Source organism: Lissotriton vulgaris, chromosome 2_1, assembly GCF_964263255.1.
Source record: "Lissotriton vulgaris chromosome 2_1, aLisVul1.2, whole genome shotgun sequence".
Taxonomy (NCBI): Eukaryota; Metazoa; Chordata; class Amphibia; order Caudata; family Salamandridae; genus Lissotriton; species Lissotriton vulgaris.
The window spans coordinates 83375586-83402278 of record NC_141687.1 but is presented as its reverse complement, the minus strand read 5'-3'; the positions used below and the strand labels follow the sequence as shown (position 1 = coordinate 83402278).

General features: G+C 46.4%; 1 protein-coding gene across 2 annotated transcripts in view; it reads left to right on the top strand.

The window, feature by feature from the left end:
• Positions 1–26693, top strand: part of XRCC5 (X-ray repair cross complementing 5) — a 558141-nt gene that overhangs the window by 267683 nt on the left and 263765 nt on the right. For both annotated transcript variants that reach the window (XM_086954491.1, XM_086954493.1), the window contains exon 14: positions 25116–25312. In XM_086954491.1, coding sequence (XP_086810617.1) covers positions 25116–25312 — 197 coding nt within the window. The remainder of the gene's footprint in view (positions 1–25115; positions 25313–26693) is intronic.

The following is a 26693-nucleotide window of genomic DNA, read 5'->3' as shown; positions in this document are numbered from 1 at the left end:
AAGTCATAATTCTCGGAGGAGAGCATTGCAAATGCTCGCTAATCAAGTCGAACGATTTCTACCGAGATATACGCAGGAACATGACCACTCAATTATGGAACATTTTCTTTGCTCTGGTTAGATCCTAAAATCTTTCCTGAAAAATATTGCAAGGCTGGGTGCTTCCTTAGTTCAAATGGTTATTTTATTTTCTGCCTCTGTAGTATTTTGAAAAGTCGCTGTTTTTCTTTTAACAGTCGAAATTGTGATTTGGTGGAAAACGCTTTTATCCTCATAATGGGATGTTGAGTTTAAATTTAAACCCAGAATTCTAAGACACCTAATTGCCTCCAAGAGAAATGCCAGTTCGCTGGATTATTTTGCTTGCAGGTCGTTTATGAAACAGCTTTGGTTTTTTACGTCACACAGCTGTACGTGTGCTACAGCAAAATGATTATATTGTTGATTGTAACAATATTTGCCAATGCGTATTACAGACTACTTGTAAACTACAGGACGTGCAGGGGCTCAGGGAGTGCAGCGTCAAGTGCGGACTCGAAATGTGGGATTGCTAAATATGAGTGCGTGTGAAGCGCACTGATAGGGACTTATTTACAGGCACCCTGCGCAGTAAGTGAGTCATTTTTATTATGGGAGAAAGTGACTTACCGTCATCGCAAGGGGCTTGTAAATAAATCCCATAATGGTTTACTCGCATCACTCATCTCATTAACGCGCGTATTAAAGGGTTGGACTGCGCGATCTGTCTCTATAGTCTTGTCTGCTCTCATCTGACGCCTCCTGTGACCTTGGGCACATGCATCATGTGCAATTCGGCCTCACTGGCAACTGTTGGTGTGCATCTTCGTCTTTGATTGACAGGTAGGTTGTGGCGAGCTGTGCGAGTTCACATGTCAACGGCTGTGCAATCAGGCGATTGCTTCTTAATTAATGGTGCCTTAGGCGATGTTCGAAAATAATCCTCGCAACATACTTAACTAGGGGTATATTTGCAAAGATTTCATGCAGCGCAGCAAGCAAAGATGCTGCACTGCCTTGGCACTGCGTCAGCCCCGTGCGTGAGGTGCATCATCAGAGCTGTGTGAATGACAGCTGTGAGTCCGTGCCAAAGGTGCATCATCAGAGCTGTGTGAATAATAACAGCTGTGAGCCTGTGCGTGAGGTGCATTATCAGAGCTTTGTGAATAATAACTGCGTCAGCCTCGTGCGTGAGGTGTATCATTAGAGCTGTGTGATAAATAACAGCTGTGAGCCCGTGCATGAGGTGCATTATCAGAGCTTTGTGAATAATAACTGCGTCAGCCTCGTGCGTGAGGTGTATCATTAGAGCTGTGTGATAAATAACAGCTGTGAGCCCGTGCATGAGGTGCATTATCAGAGCTTTGTGAATAATAACTGCGTCAGCCCCGTGCGTGAGGTGCATCATTAGAGCTGTGTGAATAAAAACAGCTGTGAGCCACAGCACTCTTGCACACACTCAGACTGCTCACCAATTCAAAGTATGAGCAATCACTTGGCAGAGTCTCAGTAGGTTCCCTCTCATTTTGTATCACACTTTGTTTTTTTATGCTAATACTTATGTTTCACAGAGTTGCCACACACAACTCGCCACATCAAATCCACTTTATCCCTTATTGTTTCCACAACCCAGGCTGCAGGTACGCATCACAACACTTGTATTTATGCATATTGTCAAAAAAGGTTGTACTGAAATTTATCCGATTTTGTCAGATTACGGCACCCGAACTCGTCGCAACACCCCGCCAGCTTCCCAACGAGCGATGACACATTTCATCGATGGCTAACTCCAACTCAATTAAAGACGATCTTAAAGTGATTTCACTAAATGTCAAAGGACTTAACCATCCGGTGAAAAGGCGGAAAGTGTTCGACTATCTAGCAAAAACGAAAGGAGATATCGTTCTTCTACAGGAAACAAAACTTTCTGAGGAGGACTTGCGATTCCTTAACATACACTGGTCATCCCACGTCCTGTCCTCTCCTGCGTTAAAAAAGAAAGGTGGTGTAATCACACTGTTGTCTAAGAATGCCAATCTGACACTGCTATCACACACTCACGATACAGATGGTAGATTACTAGTGACTCATCTACGCAGAGAGGACGATCCCATACATGTAGTGAATATATATGGCCCTAATTCCGACGATCCCACATTCTGGGATTCAGTCTCTCGGTCCATTGAACATATCTCCCAAGATGAGCTACTAATAGTGGGGGGCGACTTTAACCTACCCCTAGACCCCTTACTAGACCGACAATCCAAGTGCTCATTCCACCCCTCACGATCACATGGGGCCCTTCTCCGTCTCTGTGAGCGCTACTGTCTCAAAGATTCTTGGCGACTACAGAACCCCGATGGGAGAGACTACACCTTCTACTCTGCCCCACATAACTCCTATTCACGTATTGATTTCATCCTATTATCCACCTCATTCGCACACCTGATTGAAGAAACTGGTATTGCCCCCAAACTGGTGTCTGATCATGCATGTATTCACACCAAACTGGCAGGCTCCCGCTCGATTCGCCCGCCTAGAAGGTGGCGTTTTAACGACGAAATCCTTACCAACATAGAGGACAAACTCAAGATAGCGGATGCCATCGAGGAATACTTAATCCTAAACGATACCGCTGATACCAAGCCTAACACTCTATGGGACGCCCTTAAGGCCACAATCCGTGGAGTCATCATAAATATTAGAGCTAAAACCAATAAAAAATTAAACAAAGACCTGGAACAATTGGAACGAGACATCACAATCCTAGAAGACCGGCACAAGGCCAACCCTCAAGACCTCAATTCCCTCGACCTTCTCACTAAAAAGAAGTATGAGTACAATGCCATAACTAGTAAAAGAGCGGGCGTTTGGATTAACCGCTTCAAAGCCCTAAAGCTTTGCGAAGGAAATAAAGCAGGTAAAATGCTGGCTTCGTATCTCAAACATAAGCAAAAGCTGTCTACCATTTCATCAATAAAAGACGCCACAAACACTACCCACACAAACCAAACTAAAATCCTTGATACATTCAAATCCTTCTACGAAGAGCTTTACAAGAATGACAAATCACTGGACATAGCAGCTTGCACCGGATACCTTGAGTCTCTAGACCTTCCTAAACTCTCAGAATCTGACAAAACACGATTAGGTTCCACCATCAGTAAAACAGAGATCGCAGAGGCCATCAAATCTCTAAAAAATAACAAAGCCCCCGGCCCAGATGGCTTCACTGCTTCTTTTTATAAAGCCTTTGAAAACCAACTTACCCCCACGCTCCACACTGTTCTCAACTCTACGGCGTCCAGTGGATGTATCTCACCCTCTATGAGCGAAGCCAACATAATCGTGATCCCTAAAGAGGGAAAAGACCCGCTCCACACCAAAAACTACCGCCCCATCTCTTTGATAAATCTTGATTGCAAGATATATGCCAAAATCCTAGCGAACCTATTAAACGCTGTTCTTCCCAAATTAATAAGCCCGTCGCAAGTTGGCTTTCTGAAACATAGGATGTCAAATGACAACACCAGACTTCTGTGCCACATTTTAGAGAAAGCTAACAATTCCCAATCCCCGATGGTTGCGATCACCCTGGACGCTGAAAAGGCCTTCGATAAGGTTTCGTGGTCTTTCCTTCAATACTGTATGCGCTCATTCAATCTCGGACAATCGTTCATCACAATGGTGATGGCCCTGTACGCCTCCCCTTCGGCTCGGATAGCAATTAATTGCACCCTCTCTGACCCATTTCGCCTCTAACAAGGTACCAGACAGGGCTGTCCGCTCTCTCCTGCACTCTTCCTTTTGGCCCTTGAACCCCTTCTAACTGACATCAAAAAGAATGAGGATATTCAGGGAGTCTCCTTTGGAGATACTCAGATAAAATTGGCAGCGTATGCTGATGATATATTAATTGCAACAGAAAACCCGGCCAAATCGATCGAGGGTCTCATGACCTCAATCAGCAAGTACTCGTACCTGTCGGGATACAAGTTAAACAAAGATAAGTCCGAAGTTAAACCACTAAACATCTTCACCACCAAAGAAGTTCTTGGTACCTCAGGTCTAGCTTGGCAGACAGGAGCTATAAAATATCTAGGAATAGAGTTTACCGACAAATTAATGAGCACCTTCACACACAACGAAACGTTGACATTGACAAAAGTTAAAAGAATCCTTGACGGCTGGCCCCCACGATTTATCACTTGGTGGGGAAGGATTGAAGCTATAAAAATGATGATATCACCACTAATCAACTACCTGAGCACTATGCTGCCCCTCACATTCTCAAAGGATTTCCTTTCCAAACTTGATAAAGTAATTTCCTCCTTCCTTTGGCAAGAAAAAAAAGCCAGAATTAGCATAAAAAAACTAAGGCTGGATAAATCCCTAGGAGGCGTCAATCTGGCCGACTTTAGGCTCTATCAAACCGCGTTCTTAGCTAGACAAGGGGCTTTTTGGCTCATTCCCCACCCAGACTACACCCCAGTCTGGCTGATGGTGGAAAAATCCATTCTGCGTGGCCTTCCCCCCTCCACCCTCCTCACTACCAAACCACAACCCACTGTATCCTCAGGTACCATCTTCAGAAACACGAAGGCTGCCCTTCTTCACTTAAGCAAATTTTTACCGCACCAATTTTGTAAATCAAGATGGGAATCACTGTGGAACAACACCAGACTGCTATACAAAGGGAAACCAATGAATAATCCTACTTGGATAGAGAAGGGTATACACTTCCCTCATCAGCTGTTTGATGGTCCGTTGCCACTCACTTTCAACGACCTACAAAACAAGTTTCAACTCCAGAACATAGACTTCTATTACTTCTTACACATCAAAGTGGCCCTCTCCAAAACAGACTTATCCAACATCACCCCCTCCCTTCCTGGCTACCTACACACGATCAATAGACTGGGTCATCAGGTGTCCAGAATATACAAACTGATCCGCCCACAGTCCACGAAGCTGACAACATCCACACAGTCCTTCTGGGACTCATACTCTTCCACACCAACCTCGGAAGCAGAGTGGGCCAGAATATGGGAATCTGCCTCTCGACACAAAATCAGCCCTACATTATCCCAATCTAAATTCTGGCTTCTCCACAAAGCTTTTTGGACTCCTAGGAGACTCTTCCTGCACAACATCAAGGAAGATGACTCCTGCTGGAACTGCACGGCAGAGGGTGGGGACCTTGAACATCTAATATTCAAATGCCCCTGTGTGTCCGAATACTGGGATAGAATTTTCGAATTTATCACCAAAGTGCTGCATGTCTCGCTCCCGAGGGAATTTGCAACCTTAGTCATGGGTTTCACCAAAGCTGTTAACCTCAATGAAAATGATAAAGCCCTACTTGACTTACTTTTGACAGCAGCGGTCAAACTCATACTGAACAACTGGAAGGACACTGGCAAAGCTTCTTTCCCCCACTGGCTCAACTGGGTATCGAACCTCAGAGGAGCCGACAATATTGCGCTGGCAGCTACACCTTGGCGCCCCCCCTATAGGAACCTGTGGTCCTCGCTGGACGCTCACTTCGACCTATTTAAACCACCATGATTATGCACATATACACCCTGCCCATAGTTCGGGCTGCCTACCTGCCCAAGCGACTATCCTCATTGACTTATATGACTACCTTGCACCACCTATGACTGTAACCTTTGTAAATGTACTGATGCAATGCCTGTGCTTTACATTACTGTTTTTGTTTAAATTGATTATTGTTTTTCGTTCCTTATGTTAATTTAATTTACCCCTCCTTTGTTCCCGTTACACTTGCGTACTTGCTCTTGTTGATACCGGAACCATGCATGATTTCTGCTCACGCCTGTAATGCTTACTCATCTCTCTCAATAAAAAATTCTTGTGAAATAAAAAAAAAACAGCTGTGAGCCCGTGCCTAAGGTGCATCATCAGAGCTGTGTGAATAATGACAGCTGTGAGTCCGTGCCAAAGGTGCATCATCAGAGCCGTGTGAATAAAAACAGCTGTGAGCCCGTGCCTAAGGTGCATCATCAGAGCTGTGTGAATAATGACAGCTGTGAGTCCGTGCCAAAGGTGCATCATCAGAGCCGTGTGAATAAAAACAGCTGTGAGCCCGTGCCTAAGGTGCATCATCAGAGCTGTGTGAATAATGACAGCTGTGAGCCCGTGCCTAAGGTGCATCATCAGAGCCGTGTGAATAAAAACAGCTGTGAGCCCGTGCCTAAGGTGCATCATCAGAGCTGTGTGAATAATGACAGCTGTGAGTCCGTGCCAAAGGTGCATCATCAGAGCCGTGTGAATAAAAACAGCTGTGAGCCCGTGCCTAAGGTGCATCATCAGAGCTGTGTGAATAATGACAGCTGTGAGTCCGTGCCAAAGGTGCATCATCAGAGCCGTGTGAATAAAAACAGCTGTGAGCCCGTGCCTGAGGTGCATCATCAGAGCTTTGTGAATAATAACTGCGTCAGCCCCGTGCGTGAGGTGTATCATCAGAGCTGTGTGAATAATAACTGCGTCAGCCCCGTGCGTGAGGTGTATCATCAGACCTGTGTGAATAATAACAGCTGTGAGCCCGTGCCTGAGGTGCATCATCAGAGCTGTGTGAATAATAACTGCGTCAGCCCCGTGCGTGAGGTGTATCATCAGAGCTGTGTGAATAATAACTGCGTCAGCCCCGTGCGTGAGGTGCATCATCAGAGCTGTGTGAATAATAACAGCTGTGAGCCCGTGCCTGAGGTGCATCATCAGAGCTTTGTGAATAATAACTGCGTCAGCCCCGTGCGTGAGGTGCATCATTAGAGCTGCATGAATAATAACAGCTGTGAGCCCGTGCATGAGGTGCATCATCAGAGCTTTGTGAATAATAACTGCGTCAGCCCCGTGCGTGAGGTGCATCATTAGAGCTGCATGAATAATAACAGCTGTGAGCAACGGCACTCTTGCACACACTCAGACTGCTCACCAATTCAAAGTACGCTAAAAATTTTATGCAACGCATTGTCATACACAATGCCAATAACTCAAACTTTAATGCTGCGAGACCTATTGCATTGCAAATGCTTGTTTGAATATGTTTTGAAATTCAGTATTTCTACCTAGAATGACTGTAGAACCCTCTGTTTTGATAACACGTGCCAACATCATTAAATAAACATTACCCTATTGGCTGTGATGACTGTTTTCTTTGAAAATGTACAACGGGTACATTCTGTAACAAGATTTTACTTAATGACTCGAACGGGAGTTTTATCTTGTAAAACAGGCGACTTCCATCCCATAGCTCTTGTCGCATTTATACAGGACTTGCCAGCCTCACTCACCTGACCATCCTCTGAGACCGATCAGGCACACAAGAGAAGGTTGCACCGTCTCAGCAGCGCTGGGAGAACACCCAACGCTGCTGAAACTATGCAACCCTGGCAGCTAATCTTAAGCACTTGTTACCCCAGGGCCCACCTCATCTTGCAGCGATTTGTACCGAGGAAGGGAGTGTATTTCGTGGAAACTCATTTGCAGCCTCAGGAAACATGGGAGCTGTCCCAGAATAAGCCTGAGAGGCCCTGGCTAATTTTCAACACGCGCGTTACAGAGGCGTAGCAGTAAAAAAGACTTTTAACAGGGTTGCCAATCTCAGATAGCAGCTTTTTGCCTCCACCCCCTCTGAGTGCTAGCTGCAACATTTCACGACGAGTTCACAGTTTCTTTAGTGTCTAGGTGACACTGGACATTTTGTAGACCGGTGAACTGAGAAAGCGCTGATGAAGTCCAGACAAAAAAATGAAAAACACTAACCCACTAATGGTTTATCAATTCAGCAGGCTTTCTGCTGGAGCAGTCACTCCTTGGTAGGCACTTAGGGGCAGATTTACAACTTATGGCGCATCTCTGCTAATCAGCAGGGATGTGCCAGAACAGTTGCGACACGCCAAACCACCCGTGCGCCATCACTCATGCACAGCATTTACAATGCGGCGCACGGATGGCAGATGCGTGTCGCATCCCCGAGCGGAAAGGTGGTGCATTGCTGGAGTCGCGACGCAGCTCCAGCAAGGCTTGGTTGCCCCTATGCCTAACATGCTGCGTTAATCCTTATGCCTGCTTCAAGCAGGCACAGGGTTTTGATGCAGCATGACCGTAAAAGTGACTAAGTGAAATCTTGTAGATTTCACTCAGCCACTTTTCCGAGGCGTTCCTGCGCCGGAAAGCCCCCCCCCCCCCCCCCCCCCCCCCCCCCCCCCACCCGTGCCGGAACGCCCACATGTGGCGCAGGGATTTACAACGGGACGCATCTCCCAGATGCATCACATTGTAAATACCCCGCAGCATGGCGCTGGCTTTGGACCGCCGCTGCGTCACAAAAGTGACGCAACAGCAGCGCAAATGTGGCGTACGGGGCTTGTAAATCTGCCCCTTAACTTAAAGCGTCCGAAGTCAACACAGCGTCAGCGGAGTACCTCGCTATGTTCACACCCCTCTCGCTACAAGACCCGCGCGTGGGCGGCTTTCCTCATTGGCTCTTTCTTATTACTCCTTCTAATTGGCTGTCTGCGTGGTGTAACTTAGCGGCAGTTACACCACTCGCGTCTCACAAAAGTGCACATTAGCCATTTTCGACTAACTCATCAGCACATCTCTTCGGGCTCACTGTAAACAGCAGAATGGCTGCGAAAAGGAGGGGACGGACGTATCTGACGACTACAGTCACTTGGTTTGTCTCCAGGAAAATTATTCACTCCTCCTGTTTTTGTGATGGTGTGGATTGGAGTTCCTTGAATTTGTAGCTAGCCCAGTGGCGCGTGCCATTCAGAGATAGAACATTTACAGAGCACAAGAATAATGTAAAAACTTGCAAAAGAAGGGAACAGACAGGATTACAAATTTAGGGGCCTGAGGCAGATGTACGACGCGCAAAATAGTGCCTTGCAAATTGCGATCTTTTGCGACTCGCAATTTGCGAGGCTCTGTTTTGCATATTCGCAAATTGCGAGGCTCATGAATATTAATGAGCCTCCCGCAATTTGTGAGCCCATTGGAAATTACAGGCCCTCCCAGGGATGGTGACCTGCTGGGTTCAGCAGACCACCATGTCTGGAATTGCTTTTAAAAAAAAAGCAGCTATTTTTTTTTTTAATGCAGACCGTTTTCCTTGAAGGAAAATGGAATGCATTTAAAAAAAAAAAAAAACGTTTTTGTATCATTTTTTTTTAAGGGCAGGCATTGGTCCCCAGGACACCTCTCCACTCTCCATTCAGATGGTGAATCCATCGACTAGTCGTTGGCTGGGTGGTGAATGGGCCTCGCTTGTCATTCTGCGATGCTCCCCGGTGTTGGCCCGTGCTGGTCTTCACCACTGGCATGCACAAGCCTGACTTAGGTGCGAGCGCTTGCAGTCATAGCACCCATCCGTCCTACATACTGAGTGAGACCAAGAGTGCCTAGTACACAGCATCTTCTAAGTGAACTCAGTCGCCGTTAGTTTTTCTAGCTGGCATGCTCCAGGAGCCTCTATGTAAAATACTTGATAGCGAGGAATCTTTGCTGCAAGGCCTGCACCTGCAGAAGACACTGTACCAGTTAAATGTCTGAAGGAACCTTACATTTAGCAGAGTTATTTTCACTGCAGAGAATTACACGTTGCTGTGCCAGCCATCTCTTTGTAAATAAAGTTTTTTCTGTTTATAAAGAAATCACATTGACATTACCTTTCAAATGACTATGCGTTATTGATGTATTGCCTATATCCGAGTCTTACAGAGTGCACAATGTGGATAGAAGGATTTCCCCGTCTAAGATACAGCCCGATTGCGAAACATGGGGGTGAAGAGGCAGACTGCTAGAAAAGCTTAGGTGGGGAGTGCGTAACAGCAGGCTGTTAGGCAAACACAGGTGTGGACGAGACTGTTAGGCAAGCACATGTGTGGGAGCAGACTTGTTAGAACTGGGATTTCTGGTTGGCTAAGGCTTGCGCCAAAGCCAGGCAGAAACCACCACTCTAGTCAGGGCAAGGGAGTTACACGCCAAAGATAACCCCTGCTCACCCCCTTGGTGGCTTGGCACGAGCAGTCAGGCTTATCCCGGAGGCAATGTGTAAAGCATTTGCGCAACACACACACACACAGCAGCAACACACTAGGTACACCACAAAAAGGAACTCCACACAAGGTTATATATAAAAATAGCCTTTGTATTACCATAAACACATTAGATCATAATCACACAATTACACTGTGCCAACTGGCACTGGGCAGTATTTACAGGGGATTATATACACAGGACAGGGCCACATGGGCCACCGTCAAAAATAGCACTTAGTAGGAATAGCACTTAGAACATAGAATAATTGTAGCACAAAATAAGAATTGTAGAACACAACTAGTAACCACTGGTAAAAGGTAGGTACACACTACGCAATACTAATCACCTTAGGCATAGATCACGCAGGGCAACATAAACTCTCTAGCTCAAAATATACTAGGCAAGACAACCTCCTAAGCATGAAACACAGTTAGAGGTATAGGACCAGCATAAAGGCATAACACATTACGCAAAAATAAACCTGAGGCATAAACAGTGTACCCCTAGCGAGGGCACAACACAAGAAGACTGTCCCCCAACCAACTTGGCCTCTCAGGGGCTCGAACGCCATTTGTCCAGCGGAGTCAGGGCTACAAGCTGCAAATCCAGCAAAGCGCAGGGCGCAGGGGCACCACCTATACGTTGCAGCTGCCCACTAAGTGCTGGGCAGCTGGGGAAACTGAACCTGGCACCAGCGTGCCTCCTGGCTCTCCTGTGGGTCTCAAAGAAACAATTGTGCCCCCAAAACAACGGGGGAGCCCCTTGGGCCTTAAAGATCAATAATGCCCAGAACAACGTTGGAGCCTCTTAGGCTTCACCTATAAGAAATGCCGCCGTGTGCGTGGGAGCCACGTGGGCTCTAAATCAACAAATGCCACCACACCACGTGGGAGCCTCTCGGGCTCTGACTATAACAATGCCCCAATTACCGTTGGAGCGGCCCGCTGCCTTCCTGAGCCGCTCACCAAGCCAGGCTGCGCCCACCAAGAAGCCCTCACTCACCAGCTTCTGCTTGCAACACGGGGAGGCTCCGACGTACCGGCCAACTTCCTCTTGCTGCAGCGGTGTTGCGGAGCTCTCCTTACACCAAGGGAGCCCCGACAACGCCTGCAGCCCTTCTCCTTCCCCCGGAGGCACTCCGGGGCTCTTGACTGGCGCGCCTCTCTCGGTGGGGGCACAGGAGCGCGGGGTGGGCTCCCGTCCGCTTCCTGGTTCTTCTCCGGGGGCCGCCCCGCTTCCTGGGTGCGTGTGGGGAAGGCCTCGAGCCGGTGACCAATCCCAGTGCGGCCCCACAATGACGCGTTGGGCGTTCTGGCAGGCGGGAACCAATCACTGCGCAGTAGGCCGATGACGCGGTCGGAATCCACTAAGGCCAGGAGCCAATCCCAGCACGGTGCACCGATGACTGTCGGGACCCGGGCTAGCAGCGGAGAAGTTTTCCACAGCGGAGAATGAGGGTTAGGCTCCCTCGAGGATGAAGATGAACAGCGGGGTGGGCAGCCGCTGTAATTTAAATAAAAATCACACGGCTGTCACGCAGGGTGGGCACCTGCTATAAAAATATCCCCAATAACTAGGCGGCCATGCGGGTGGGCTCCCGCCTCTCTACCCTCCAGCAGGGGGGAGTCCCTACGTCGGGTTTCCCCCGGGAAAGGTTGCCGCGCCACGGTGCCCTCGAGCTCCATTTCAGCGAAGCAAATTACAGGCACAAATTAGAGAGCTCCTCCTAGAAATTAAAGCGCTTTGCTGTAGGGAGAATAAAGCACTCCCAGGACGCTACAGCAGAAAGGTCCTGTGGGCAAAGTTCAGGGAAGTACTTCAGAAGGTAGGGGTCAAAGGCTGGGCCCAGGGGCCAGCTCACAGGGCCCTCCAATAGGGAGGCAGCACCCAGTGGCGGTTCCTCCTAGCGCCTAGCAGCTGCAGGCCCCCCCTCAAGTCCGGGTCAGACAGAGAACACTTTTCATGGGGTCACAACCCCATTTTTATATACACATTTCCTTTGTCTGGCAGCACAGGGTTAAGGAAAAACCTAATGCAACTGGTTTTGGAGCACTTTGTTGTGCTCAGCCCCTCTCCCTATTCACAGGACACGCTAGGGACATCAGACGCACCACAGGGGGCGGAGCCAGCATTGTGGAGGGAAGGCCCAGCCCTATTCAGGTCCCAGGTGCACTCCTCCCTCCCATCAACATGCAGATCTCCATTCACCACTGGGGCAGACCCATCCTGACTCCTGGAGCCAGGCACACTAGCCAGCTCCAGCCAATCACAAGGCAGAAAGTCAATTCACATTTACTACACAGCTATGCCAACTTCTAGTAGTGGCACTTCCACACCAGACACATTAAATCCACGCACATCATCGCGCAGCATTTAATCTCACGAGTTTGCACATACCAAACTCGCCCCTGCGCTCCCCACACATCAGGAACTACCATCAACACACATATTCCCCATGCATTCCTATGGGAGGGCAGGACAATCTCATCACACGCACTCAGAGTGCGCACGTACTTTACACTGGGACACAGTGTTAAAGTGCGCAGAAGCCAAAAACAACCAACACCAAGTCACAATTTAAAGCAAAAAGTTTAGGGGTGAACCTGCCAAAAGGGCCAGGTCCAACAAGACTGCTTTACAAGCACAGGTGTGGTAGAAGGCTGCTATGTAAGCACATACATGGCAGCAGACTGATAGATAAGCAGAGTGAGTGAGTGTAGGCTGTTAGGCTAGCACAGGTGTGGAAGCAGGCTGCTATGTAAGCTCCGGTGTGGGAGCAGGCTGCTATGTAAGCTCAGGTGTGGGAGCAGGCTGTTCTGTAAGCACAGATGTGGGAGCAGGCTGTTCTGTAAGCACAGATGTGGGAGCAGGCTCTTCTGTAAGCACAGATGTGGGAGCAGGCTGTTCTTTAAGCACAGTTGTGGGAGCAGGCTGCTATGGAACTAGATGTGGGAGCAGGCTGCTATGGAAGCACATGTGAGAGCAGGCTACTATATAAGCACAGATGTGGTAGTAGGCTGCTATTTAAGTACAGGTTTGGAAGCAGGCTGCTCTGTAGATAAGCAGAGGTGTGAGAGCAGACTACTAGGAGGTGGGGGAGCAAGCTGCTATGTAAGCACAATTGTGGAAGCATTTTGCTATATAAGCACAGGTATGGGAGCAAGCTACTATATAGTCAAGCAGGGATGTGAGAGCAAAGTATTTGGAGATGGGGGAGCAGGCTCCTAGGGAAGCAGAGGTGGGGAGCAGGCTGCTGGTCAAGGAGAGGCCGTTAGCCTGCTATGTAAATACACATGTAAGAGCAGGCTGCTATGTAAGCACAGGCGTGAGGACCAGCTGCTATGTAAGCACAGGTGCGGGAGCTGGCTGCTAGATAAGCAGAGATGTGGGAGCAGACTACTAGGAGATAGGGGAAGCAGGCTGATAGGTAAGAAGAGGTGGGGAGCAGGCGGCTGGATAAGTAAGGATAGCAGGCCGTCAGGCAATCAGAGTTGTTGTAGAAGGTTGCTACACCAGCAGATTAGAGCTGGCTGCTTTGTAAGTTGTGGTAGCGGGAGCAGAGTGCTAGGTAAGCAAAAGTGATGGAGCTAGGTAAGGAGTCGAAAGGAAGTATTCTGCTAGATAAGTAGAGGTGAGACAAGCTGATAGATAAGCAGAGCCAATGGATCAGGTGAGCAGAGGACGGGTAGCAGCCTGCTGCATAAACAGAGCAGGATCAGGAGCTGAATGCAAAGCATGTGTGTAGTGACAAAGCAATATTCTTATTTCTGATGGATACTTCTAATTGTAGAACCCTCACCTTGTGAATATCCCTAGGTGCCAGAATTGACACAGGAACTATTGCAGTAGACTCTGCATGTCCACGATGTTGACAATTAGCCACACACAAGACTCACCCCTCTGTGCCTACATCAGATCCTCATTCACAGTGCCCTTTGACACTTATGCAATGCTCCATTCTGTAGTACCTTCTGTATTGTAGAGCACGGGACCCTTATGTTCCTTAACATACTCCGTAGTCATATGACATAAATGATTTGGTGTGGTTAATAAAATTCATGACTCATCATGTTTTAGTTAACTGTAACACTATAGAGAATATAGACATGTAATACCAAGCTCCGTGTGTGGTGTAATTGATTTACCTGCTTCCAACCTGGGGAGGATGCTACAACTGGTGACAAAATGGGGGATACGCAAACCCAGCAAATCGAAGAGTCAAGAGTGATCGCCAAAAGAGTTTGCTGAGGTCCAGCAAACTGCTAGTGCATGTCAAGTGTGCCTCAGTCAGTGAAGACAGCACAAGACCTGCAAAGACACTTAAGGCCCAACGGAAAGTTTCATTTATTGTCGGTATGAAAATTACTAATACAATGGGAAAAGAAGTGAGACACCACAACCTAAACCTGAACCGTCATTCATACAGTACAGTAATGTTAAAGGCAGTGTCCACCAGGTACAAAAACGCAACAAGCAGCGATAGCCAGGTGCACAAGAACGCTGTGAGGGGAAGCAGATAAATGCAAAGAAAGGCTAAAGTCAGAGAAAACCAGATACAATGCAGAATGCTGAGAATGGGTAAGAGCAAGATACATAAACGCTACACACCGTCAAAGGAGAAGATGACAAAACAATCATCAAATATCTTAAGAACATAGCAGGAGAAGGAGTAAAAAAAGTGTTGAAGAAAATACCACAGGTGGACAGAGTATCTTACCAGGACGTTAATGTGGCATTGAAACTCAAGTTCAATCCGATGCCGAACGTTGACTATGAAAGGTAAATCTTCAATCAGTAGAAACAGAGAGATGGTGAAACGATGGATGAATTTGTTGAAAGACTTGAAAAGCTCTTCAAACACAGTTCAACTAACTTAATAACTAAGAAGCCATTCGTCTCAGAATCCTAGATGAATCCTTCAGATGCCGTATGCTGAGAGAAATGTTCACTCTAGAGCATGTTCTCATGGTGGTGAGACCTGAAGAACGTGCCGACAAACAAGCCACTGACATGGAGACCAGAGAAGGCCAGAGTGAATCCGAATTACAATAACAGTGATCATCATTACATAGTGAATCAGTTTCCGTCCTTGTTTCATGGATTAGGAAAGCTTAAGACAATGAAAGAGCAGATCCACATTATTGAGCACATTCATCCTGTTGCTTAACGACATAGTCGAGTTGCATTTCATTTACAAGAAACTGTTGAAAAAGAAATTGAGACTTTGCTAAGCCATGACATTATTGAGCGCTCTACTAGACCAACACCTTGGGTGTCGCCAATAGTGGTGGTCCCTAGAACGGACAGTGGAGGGTCTGTACGAATCTGTTTTGAAATGCATCAAGAAAACAAGGTAATCGTAAGAGAACGACATCTAGGTCCACACATTGCTAATACAATTACCCAGTTGAATGGTGCCAACGTTTTTTTGCACCCTGATCTGAACATAGGATATTATCAGATTGAACTGGAAGAAAAATTGCAGGTAGATAACTACCTGTTCAACTCATGTTGGTTTGTTCAGATGCAAAAGATTGAGTTTTGGACTTTCTTTAGTTGCCAATGTTTCAAGATCTCACTTGTTGCATTATAAAGTCTGGCATGCATGCTTTCAATTACGGTACTGATATACTAGTGTTTGGGGCCACATTAAAGGAACATTATAGAGCCTTACAAAAGTGTGCCGTATACTTGCTGATGGAGGTCTTGTGTTGAATGCTGAAAAGTGTGAATTTCACAAAACTAAAGTACTTTTGGGCACATTTTCTTGGAAGAGGTCATCACTCCAGATCCAGTCAAGGTACAGGCTTTGTCATCTACCTCCCCTCCACAAGATATAACCATGCTGCATTCTTTTCTTTGTATGGCCAGGTACTGTTCCTGGTACATCCATGACTTTGCCACTGTGGGTGCCCCATTTAGAGAGTGAAAAAAATAGAATGTTTAATTTCAGTGGTCACAGGAGTGTGATCAAACTTTCAAGACGATTAAGCATGCAATTGAAAATGTTAATGAAATGACCTACTTTGATCCAAAATTGCATACAGACATTATGAATGCCAGCCCAGTGGATTTGGGCAAAATTCTTTCCCAACATAGTGGACATGGAAACGCACAAATGCTTTTTTTAGATTATGCTAGCTGAAGTATTTCACAGGATGAACAAGCTTACTCGCAAACTAAGAAAGAAAACCTAGATGTTGTGTGTGCTTGCGACCACTTTTATCTGTTTCTGTATGGGAAACATTTTACTCTTGTTACTGATCACCAAGCATTTCTCTCTTCATCTTTGGCAATCCAAAGGCTGAGATGCCCCATCACATTGAGAGATGGGGGCTGAGACTATAAGAGCATAACTATACAATTGTGCATCGGCTGCTAAAAGATCAAATCGCTGCCGACTACTTTACTTGGGTGGCCAAGCAATGCCAGGTTACCCTTTCCAAAATGGTCAAGGACTGCATTATATTAATGAGATCCAGCACTCCTGCATTGTCGGTGGAGAAATAAGGTCTACTACCAATGCAGATAGGAATATGCTCATCGTCAAAGACATTATTATGCATCATTTCTGGAGAACACATGCTCGACCTCTTGATAATGACAGTGAATATCAGAAATTCAAGAATGTGTGAGTAACTGTCAATTACACAAGAAGGGATTATCTTGCAAGGGTTAAGAATTGTAATTCCTGAAAGTCTATGATAGCAAGTCATTGAAGTGGTACATAAGGTACAGTGTGGAATTGTCACCACAAAGCGAACCCTCCAAGGCCATGTTTGGCTCCCTCTTCTCGATGAGCAGGTTGGGAGAGCGTTCCGGGATTGTCCTTTATGTAACTGTTTTTCTCCCAAGAGAACACAGCAGCTCTTGAACATGTCAAATCTTCCATGACACGTCTGGGAGAAAATTGTAGGTTAAACACTAACACAAGAGGGAGGGACTAGGAGCTTGTTTAGAAAAGGAGGAAAGGTCCTGTACCTGTGCTCCTAAGACAACATGATATAACAAAGTGGTGACAGTTCCTAAAGAGAAAAAGGACAAGAACTCCAAAACCAAACTGTGGTTCTGAGTAGTTAATGAGGGTCTCCAAATGGCGGTTGAGTGTGCTTGAAGTGGGGATAGACCTCCTGATATCTTTTTTGCCCTCACACACTCTTGCGAGTGTAAAGCATCATCATTGGGCATTACTCCTCGTGGGGGTGGCGCTGCAGTCCCTCACGCGCCCTACAAGGGGACTCTTTGTTGGAGATCTTTTTAGGAGGTGCTGTATGTAGTAATGAGGACTACACAATGAGTAGGTTCAAGCAGGATTTATTGATAAGAAGGACAGCTTAAACAACCACAGCTGCAAAGAGATGTCTTCATCATATCAAGCTCAGCAACAGATGAGAGTCAAAGGAAAACATTCTAAAGACCTAACACTCTACTGAGTGACACGAGAATAAAATTTAAACCTTTCCATCACAGTATTTATCCGTCTACCAAAACGGATTTTCATTTGCTTTGAAGCTTTATTAAACACATCCAAATCACCAGCATCTTCCAAAGGTGGTAAATTATCAAATTCTTTTATTCCTGCTCCCCCAAGGCAATGTCTTAGAAGTGCAAGTTTCCTTTTTGCGGAACAATCCTCTTTTTCCAAAACATCCACATAGGCAATAAACATGGGAAACCAGAGATCCCATTCAATAGGAGGATCGCCCGCAACTTGAAGAAAATGGGGTGGTGCGGCAATGTTAGACATTTGTAAATATAAATTAGAGAAATTAATATAGTTGGTGTGCAAATCACCGTAGTAGAAGATTTGCTGAATTGGAGATCAGAATTCTCAAATATTGATGTGTTAGAGTAATGGCTAAAGGCTTTAAAAAAAAATTCCCAAAAAAAAAAACAGAAAAAAAAAAAACTCGTTTTCCTCTCTTTAATTGTTGTTGAAGTTTTTGACCATAAGCGTTATTTAATAAGTGTTGTTTTGTGAAGAGGAACACTGAAAACGCTGTGGAAATAGAATAGCGAGGAAAACACGAAGAAAATGCTTCAGCCTTAATCAAGATGGCCGCCGAGGACGTCAGCAATGCGCGATGACGTGCGCAGAGACGCGTCTGATGGGAAGTTCCTGAGAAACAATGGCAATGAAGCAGGGTGAAGAACGCTCGTTGAGCACCTCGTGAGTTTACAAAGCAATGAACTGCAAGGCGCTCGAGAGGCGGAGCGCTCGAGGTGAGTTTTTTAAATAAAAATATGGAGCTGAAAGACGCTCGAGCGACGCTCGAGAAAAGTCTTTAAATTGCAGATAAACACTTCGCATAAACTGTGCAGGGTCTTTACTTTGTCAAATTGGATGACACCGCTCGATTATGCGGTCGAAAAGTAAAGGCACAGAGGAGCGCATAAAATATAAGTAGAAATGACTCACGTTTGAGTAGGCTCACGTTTAAGTATCAGACAGGTATGAATGATAGTCCACGATCTGTCCAGAAGACGGAGAATCCTCTCAGTAGATAAGCAGTAGATAAGCAGGGAGGAAAACGTTCTTCTAGTAGCCAAAATCCGATTTTAGTCAAAAATAGGAAGAAGAGTAAGCGAGTGAACGCTGCCTTCAATAAAATCACTGCTCCCAACGTCGTCGCCAATAATTGTGTAGTAATGAGGACTACACAATGAGTAGGTTCAAGCAGGATTTATTGATAAGAAGGACAGCTTAAACAACCACAGCTGCAAAGAGATGTCTTCATCATATCAAGCTCAGCAACAGATGAGAGTCAAAGGAAAACATTCTAAAGACCTAACACTCTACTGAGTGACATAGGGAAATTCCAGAAAGCATGAGGTAATGGAATACCACACTGTACTTCTGCATGTGGGTGTGTGGGCCAAGTAGGTGCATGTGAAGTGAAAATTACCTCTCAGTACCTAGATACGTTTAATAAAGGGTCCTCGAGGTAAGTTAAAATGGTAATAGGGTTTGGAGACTCTCCTTCAGACCAAATTAAGAGAGGGGCAGGTGTGTTCCCACTGCTCTCAAACCGTGAACAAAAGTGTGTGGTGTACTAAAAATGAGTGATGGTCGACATGTTTCGCGTAATCCATATGCCGGCGTAACCTGATCTGGTGACAGGTATACGGGCGCCTCCACAAGGAAGATATGCTTCCTTCCTCGGCAACCTGACGAAGCGCTGACGCTGCCCTTCCACAACCTGGGGAGTGTTCTGGTTTATGAGAACATGGATAATACGTGTCTCGGACGCAGAGACGTCTTATAATACCTGAAGATAGGTAAAGTGGGAGTATAGGGTGTCTTTCCCTGACTCCCACTAGCTATCACTCTATGCACACGGTCCTGATGAAGCGCACAGGTGTCTAATGCTGTGGGAGAAGTACACACACACAGAGATGTGGTGACTGACTTGAAGAAGGGGATTGACATATACCAGAGGGTTCAGGTTTATGAGTTAGCTCCAGTGGTGCGCTGGGTTCCTGAGGTGGGTTGAGGTACTGGCACAGAGGATCATATTCCTAGTAGTGGGAGGGACACTCTACGGACTCTAGAAGAGAGGTGCCGGGAGATGTGTTCCCCCATGGTAGAAGCCCTGGTATGGGAGTATGGAGACCAGCCAGAAGAGTCTGGGGTGAGTGACAGAAACAGTCAGACACTGTCTCACCAGTCTCAAGAGGGTGATGCGGGGTGCCTTTGCAAGGCACTGGATGGTGGAGTGAAGGGAAGCGTGGTTAACACACGTGAGGGGCCTTGTGACTCAATTGTTGGAGAGCAGATGTTCAGTCCCTATTTTCCAGAGCTTTGCCAACACCTGGTCGAGTGCGAGTTCTCTGACACCAGGATGCTTGCACTGGAGGCAGACCTTTTGGTGGATTCCCAAGGTCTGAAGAAGCTTTTGGGAGTGTTACAAAATTAGGTGGCTCAGGGTTTCCTCAACCAGGTGAGGTAGGGGTGGTTTGTAGTGACCCAGATAGGTCTCAGTGTAATGGGATGTGTGAGGGGTCACACGTCATGTCACAGAATAGAGGGAGTAGAGGTGGGCTAAGTCCCAAGGTGCCTAAAACCCAGTCCCAGAGCTTGGTTGGTTCCATGTGTGAGCACTTGGAGGGGGCCTAATCTGTACCAGGAAGCTGTCCCCTGATGGCGATCCCAGGGTGTCAGGTGGGCTAGGGGCTGCTTTCATAAGCGTCCCACCTGTTCTGGTGTCTGGCAGCACCACTCCAAGTGGGAGGGTACTTGAGTGCAGAGAAAGGGTTGGGGGGGGGGGCAGTCCCCAGTGGGTCTGGGGTTGCCAGCTTTGAGGGCAGAGCACCCCAGGACTAACCCTGTTGAAGCCACTTCTGGCGTGGGGGTCTTCATGCACCATCAGATGGACAGGAGGCTGGAGACCTGAGATAGGCAGACTCTCTTGCACAACTCATGAGGAGTGTGTTTCCCTTGGGGGTGGCTGGGTGTACTCCCACGAAAGTCCTGTCTTGCCAGGCATAGGTCCAGTCAAAGGGTACAGACCCCGGGTTGGATAGAGAGGTTCAGGGTGTCCCCCCTGACATGAATGAGGGGCGACTGCTAACAATGCCCCAACTGTGCTGGCTTCTGGGGCACCACTCTGGGTGGGAGGATGCAGAGCCCTTGGAGGGGGGCAGGGAATGGGCAGCCTCACCCCTGACCCCTGTCCAGCCTAAGCTTACAGACCCGAGGCTGTTGTACCGGTTGCAGGACAGCACTTAACTAGTGGGAGAATAATGCAGAACATCTACCATAGGTTCCCTGACAATTCTGAAGTCTGGGGGTACCGCTCTAGGTGAGAGGGTGCAGAGCCCCAGCGGGGAGGGCCGGATGTGGGAGAGCATCAGGGTACAGACCCTGGGCTGGTGGGCCAGTGTCAGAATGCCATCCCTGACCTGGCAGGAGGGAGAATGGACAAAGGGTGCCAGGCACCTGGGGCTGTTGACCCCCACTGTCTGACACCACAGGGGTTTACCAGCACTGAGAGGCGAGAGGTCTGGTTCTCGTCATTAACAGCTGTCAGTGGCCACTAAGTTAAGGCGCTGCACAGATGGGGCCCGCAGGAGAGGAAAAGGGTTCCCTATGGGTCAGCTTAGTGAACCCTGAGAGTATGAACAGAGGGATCCAACTGGGTTTAGCAAGGCATGGCACTGGAAAGTGCCCCTGCTGTTGCAAGCCAGGGTCCATGTCCTATCACCCCAATCAGGGATGTCCTTCAAGGTATTGATTGGTTTCCCATGGCTTTAGGCTGGTGGTGGTTGTGTTAGTCCTGGCTGGCCTTTTTCGCAGGATTATCCCCAAACATTCTGCCTTTTGCCTCTTCTTTTTCTGACCTGTTTTTTTTTTTTTTTGCTTTAGAACTCTGGGCAATTTACCATTGCTGATTAGTGCTTAAGTGCATATACTCTCTGTGTAAATTGTACTTTTGATTGGTTATCCATGATTAGCATATTTGATTTACTGGTAAGCCCCTAGTAAAGTGCACCGTGTGTTCTCAGGGTCTGTAAACCAAATGCTACTAGTGAGCCTGCAGCACTGGTTGTGCCAGCCACATGTGTAGCCCTGTAAATGTCTCAGACCTAACACTGCAGTGTTGCGTGCGTAGTTTTCAACTGCCATGTCGATCTAGGAAATGGAATTACTTGCCAGGCCATAACGTTACCTTTTCTTACATGTAAGGCACCCCGCAGGCAGTGGTGGCTGGCAACCTTTGAAAGTTGGGGGATGAGCAAAGTCACACCACTTCACAAAAAAACAAAGTAAAGCACTAACACCCTGTCCCAAAAGCCAAAAATAATACACTCCCTTCCTCCAAAAGCCTATAGAAAGCATCCCCTCCCTCCACCCAAAATAACACCAACATTTTAAAGAAATTAAAGAAAATCAGACGGTACTTACCAACTGCCACAAGTCGTTCGGTCCTCCTCAGTGAAACTGCAATATGCTGTGGCGCTCCCCTAAGCAATCCTGGTGTTAATCTCCTGCTGCATGAGAAAAGGGCTGGGACTGATGGAGCAAGTTGGTCAGATGCTTTTTTAGGCCCTGGAGGCCTATGCTTCTCTCTACCCAGCTGTCTAAGACTGCTGGGTGCAGCGCACTCTGTGGAGAGCTGTAAAATGTGCATGTCAAGCTGGTCTTCGTAAGATTCCGCCTAAACTGTCATGTGCTTCTGGCCAGTGCTCCAATCCTCTATGTGGCCAATTGGAAGTGGAGGACACGCCCCTTTCTTGGCTCAGGGAACTGCATATGGCGTGCACATTGGAAAAATAAAGTGGCAATGAGATCTTTTACTTCATTTCCATTTTAGTTTTTCTCGGTCGTCTCTCAGCAGGTGGGGGGGGGCGTTACTCTTCCTCCCTCATGGAGAAACCGCAGCTGCCCTCCGGTAGGCTTGATGTAACACCAGGGGCAGGGTGCAGTGTATGTGAAAGGTAGGGCATGTGCTGGTGTGTTTTCCATGTCCTGACAGTGAAATTATGTGCATTTCATTTTCTGGCTATTGAAAGGCTCTCTGTCCCGTAGGTTAACACGAAAGCTTGCTTCTAACGTCTTAAAATTGTAATTTTTTATTGGCACAAGATAGAGAAATTGAGTTTGAGCTCTCTGAACTCCGGGTTTAATAACACACCTTCTAGTAGATGTGGTTTTTATATTGTGTATTGAAAAATACCACTTTTAGAAAGTGACCATGTTCTTGCTTTTTTCGCCACTGCCTTTTTGTGTATTCACCGTCTAGTTCAGGAATTACTGGAGCTGGGGATGTGCATTCGCTCTAGACAGTCACAAGTGGAGCATAAGCCTCCTGTACGCTTTACCACCATACCACTTCTGCCCAGAGTTCTCAAGAAGATCAGGAACAACTGGATCCAAGTCATCCTTGTGGCTACGGACTGGGCACAGAGAGTCTGATATCCCGAGATTCTCAGCATGAGCATTGATCCTCCGATCAGTCTGCTCCTTTGGGGGGTTTCTTCTGTTACAGCAGCAGGGGTGTGGACTCCACCCGAACGTTTTAAATCTATGCTTTCTTGCGAGCATTCGACCTTCCTCCTGAAGTCTGCAGTGCTGTTCTGGCAGTCAGGCGTCCCTCCACCCAAATGGCATACACCTGCCGGTGAAACAAACTTGTATCATATTGTACAGAAAGGTCTATTAACCCTCTTTTTTTTTCTTCTCTTTCTAATGCCCTTCTTTTTATCCTTACCCTTGCCCAGCAAGCTTCTGCTCTGGGTACTCTATGCCTCAGTGGGAACTTGTTTTCACATTCTTAATGTGTGCTCCTTTTGCGCCTCTTCCTAATTGTACCCCTCGGCTGCTTACCATCAAGACAGTATTTCTAGTGGCAGTCAGATCTGCCCAAAGGGCGAGTGAGTTGCAGGCTTTATCAACCAAGACTCCATTCCAGCCTGTATTTCCAGACAAGTTGGTGCTGTGCACCAGGGTCTTTTTCCTCCCGAAAGTGTTAACACCATTCCATGCGGGCCAATCTGTTACCTTGTCCACTTTCTATACTCCTCCACAACCTTCAAAAGAAGAAGAGTGACTTCACAGTCTGAACCCAAAAAGAGCATTCCTTTCTACCTTGACTGCACATAAGAGTTCCGGTTGGCCAACCAGCACCTTGTGGGAGCGACAAAGGGTGGCGGGTACAGAGGCAGACTATTTAATGCTGGGTCGGTATCTGTATTAAAATCTGCTACGCACTGGCCAAGAAGCTGCCTGTGCAGGTTTAAGGGCTCATTCCACCAGGGCTAAAGCTGCAACCACTGCGTTGGCACATGGAGTCCTATCCCTGGACATCTGCCAGGCTGCAACGTGGGCATCTGCCTCGACAGGCACGTCCGCATGGACAAGCACTTCGCCCATTTGATCCTGCAGGACTTCAGTTTAGAATTTGTCCACCGCCCACCACTGTGGATGGTATTGCTTGTGTAGCTATTCATAGGTAAGGAATCTGCAGACAGATGTCTCTATCAGATGAGCAAGTTACTTACGTTCGGTAACACTTTGTCTGGTAGAGACAGTATCTAGCTGCAAATTTGTTACTGACCTACCCATCGTTCCCGCTCTGCGGACAAGTTTCACAGGGTTAAGAATTATCCCTTTCTGTGTCCTATTTTGGACACACCAGTACTCTTGGCTTGGAAAGTCAAGAAAAGTAACTGACCTCAGCACGCTAAAGTGCTGCCTATATGCCTAGGTGAAGTGAAAATCACTTTGTACTAGCGGAGCCAATTCATGCCACCTCCAGATGCACAGGAGTACTGCTCATGCAAAAATCTTCTGGACCCAGTTCTATGCCTGGAAAGTTCAAAGGTAAGGAACCTGTGGCTCGATATTATCTTTACCAGATAATGAGTTACCGAAGGTAAGTAACTTGTTCTACATGACTCCATCTGAGCAGTATGTAAGGAGTATGTAACCATCAAGCATTAAGTGCCTTTGCTTTACTAAATTGATTGCTAGATCATTTTTAAACATTTTTTTTACATGTAACAAGAATTAGAGCTCAACTGAAGATAATGGAGTTTTTAGAACATTGTGGGCTCGGCGGGTGGAATATGCAATACGCTTTTAGCCCTTCGACCCCACCTGTTAATACAGGCAAGATAAGACCCCAGTAGTAGCCAATGATGCTATATTATATTTTTGATTTAAAAAAATGTTTTAAAATTGCAATTATATTTCTTATTTGCACATTCAATAGCGGCATTGCAACAACTGAGACAAAACGAAACTATTTTTCTTGCACACTCCTTTTAATATAAGACATTTGGTAATCCGTGTTGAGGGCCAAAAACCTGAAATGCCAATTTTGCTTTTTTAATAAACTGGTGATCGATTTGCAGCCAATGTGAAATTGAAATTGCTTTGTCAAATCAAATGTGTGCTAATGTGGGCCACCATTTCTTATCGACATGAATCGGTGGTAACGAGACTTCGATCCTGTCTTTGTTATAAAAGGAATGTGTTTGAGGCTTTAATTTATTTTAAAGTTTTTGTCTTTCTTCTTTGACAGTGCTTGCAACACAAAGCCTTTAATCCTGATGAACCAATCCCACCAATCGATGACCATATCAAGTCCATGTTGGACAGACCTGAGGAAGTGACCGCACAGTGTAAGGCTCCTCTGGCTAAAGTCAAATCGCGATTCCCGCTGCAAGAGGCAGTCAAGAAAAAAAATCAGAAGACTGGGCAGGATATCTTCAAAGACACGTATGTAGCGCTATTTGGGTATGGTTTGTGGGAAAGGCTAAGATCTTACATTTGCACATATGCCACATTGTCCCATGAACAGGTCTTTTTTTAAGCACCCGCCTATATGTGGCAAGAAGAAATCGGCTACTTCCACATTGGGTGAAGCTCTAGGATGTGTCTGACTAGTGTTTTATTTGTTAATTTCCTTTTTTATTACAGCTTGTAGAGCAAATGTAAAGTTTCAGGGTCTGTAATAGTCTAGCTTGTACTTAATATAGTGGGAGTTTTGTGCAGTGCCAGCTATACGTTTTAGATGAGGTACAATGGTTACACGGTTGATTTGGGCATGTAAAGCAATTGAACATCCCTTTAGATTGTAGAGACAGCCTCCCATGATTTTTGTTTTTGAAGATTAAGAGGGTTACTTGATCTAAAGCACTTGAACCTGATTTTTTGATGCACTGGTATATTTTGGTGGTATCAAGTGGCCGAAAGGAAAAGATGTCAAACATACCGTTGTTGTTGATGCATCAGAGTCTAACATTGCCTAGGTAGTTATCAAGGTGTACCCCTCCCTTAGGGGAACTAGACTTTCTTCAGTAATTTCTGTAGACAGATCATTTTAGGAATAGTTAGACAAGGGTCCACTGTGAGGTTCTTTCCTCCTGCAGGTCCAGCCAGAGTGAGCTTAGTGGACAGGCCCTGTCTTGTGCTGGACCATGGGTTAGAGATCCTCTTCGACTTCAACGTTTCAAAAGGGGTTCCACTAGCACTCTCCCCTTGGCACTGGCTCCAGGAAATGACACGTAGGGAACGGAGACCCATTTTCTTTTCGGAAGTTGAACTGATCCTTGAATAATTAGGCCCAACTATATATTAGTTGGCTATTCTTCTTAAAATCACTCTCCCAAACTACTAGAGTCATTCACGATATAAGGCACTTGGAGGGGTCTGTTGTTTTCACGAGTGTTGGTGGTCTGCTGCCAGCCAAGAGTTATTTTTGGGGGAGGTGTTATAATCCAATATTTGCGAAGTAAAATTAGATAATTAAACTCAATTTTATTCCAATTATTTGTTGATATTGTCATTAAAATGGTAGCATCTCTGTATCCTCTGCCAGCAATAGTGATTGTTTGGACGCTTAGCATGCAATAACTAAATTTGACACCTACTGGGATACAACTTAGATGTTTCTATCCCCTGTCAGACCTAAGGCATGAAGTAGGAAAAATGAAGACACAATATTAGGTGGTAAATGTTCCACAAACCTGAAAAAGATTAAAACATTACAGATCAAAAAACTTTTTTAAATACATTAAGTGAGATTTTGCCATTTCAAATGTATTTATTTTTTAATTTGGCTTTGTTTACTATTTGTAGCTGCTTTAACACCTTAGCT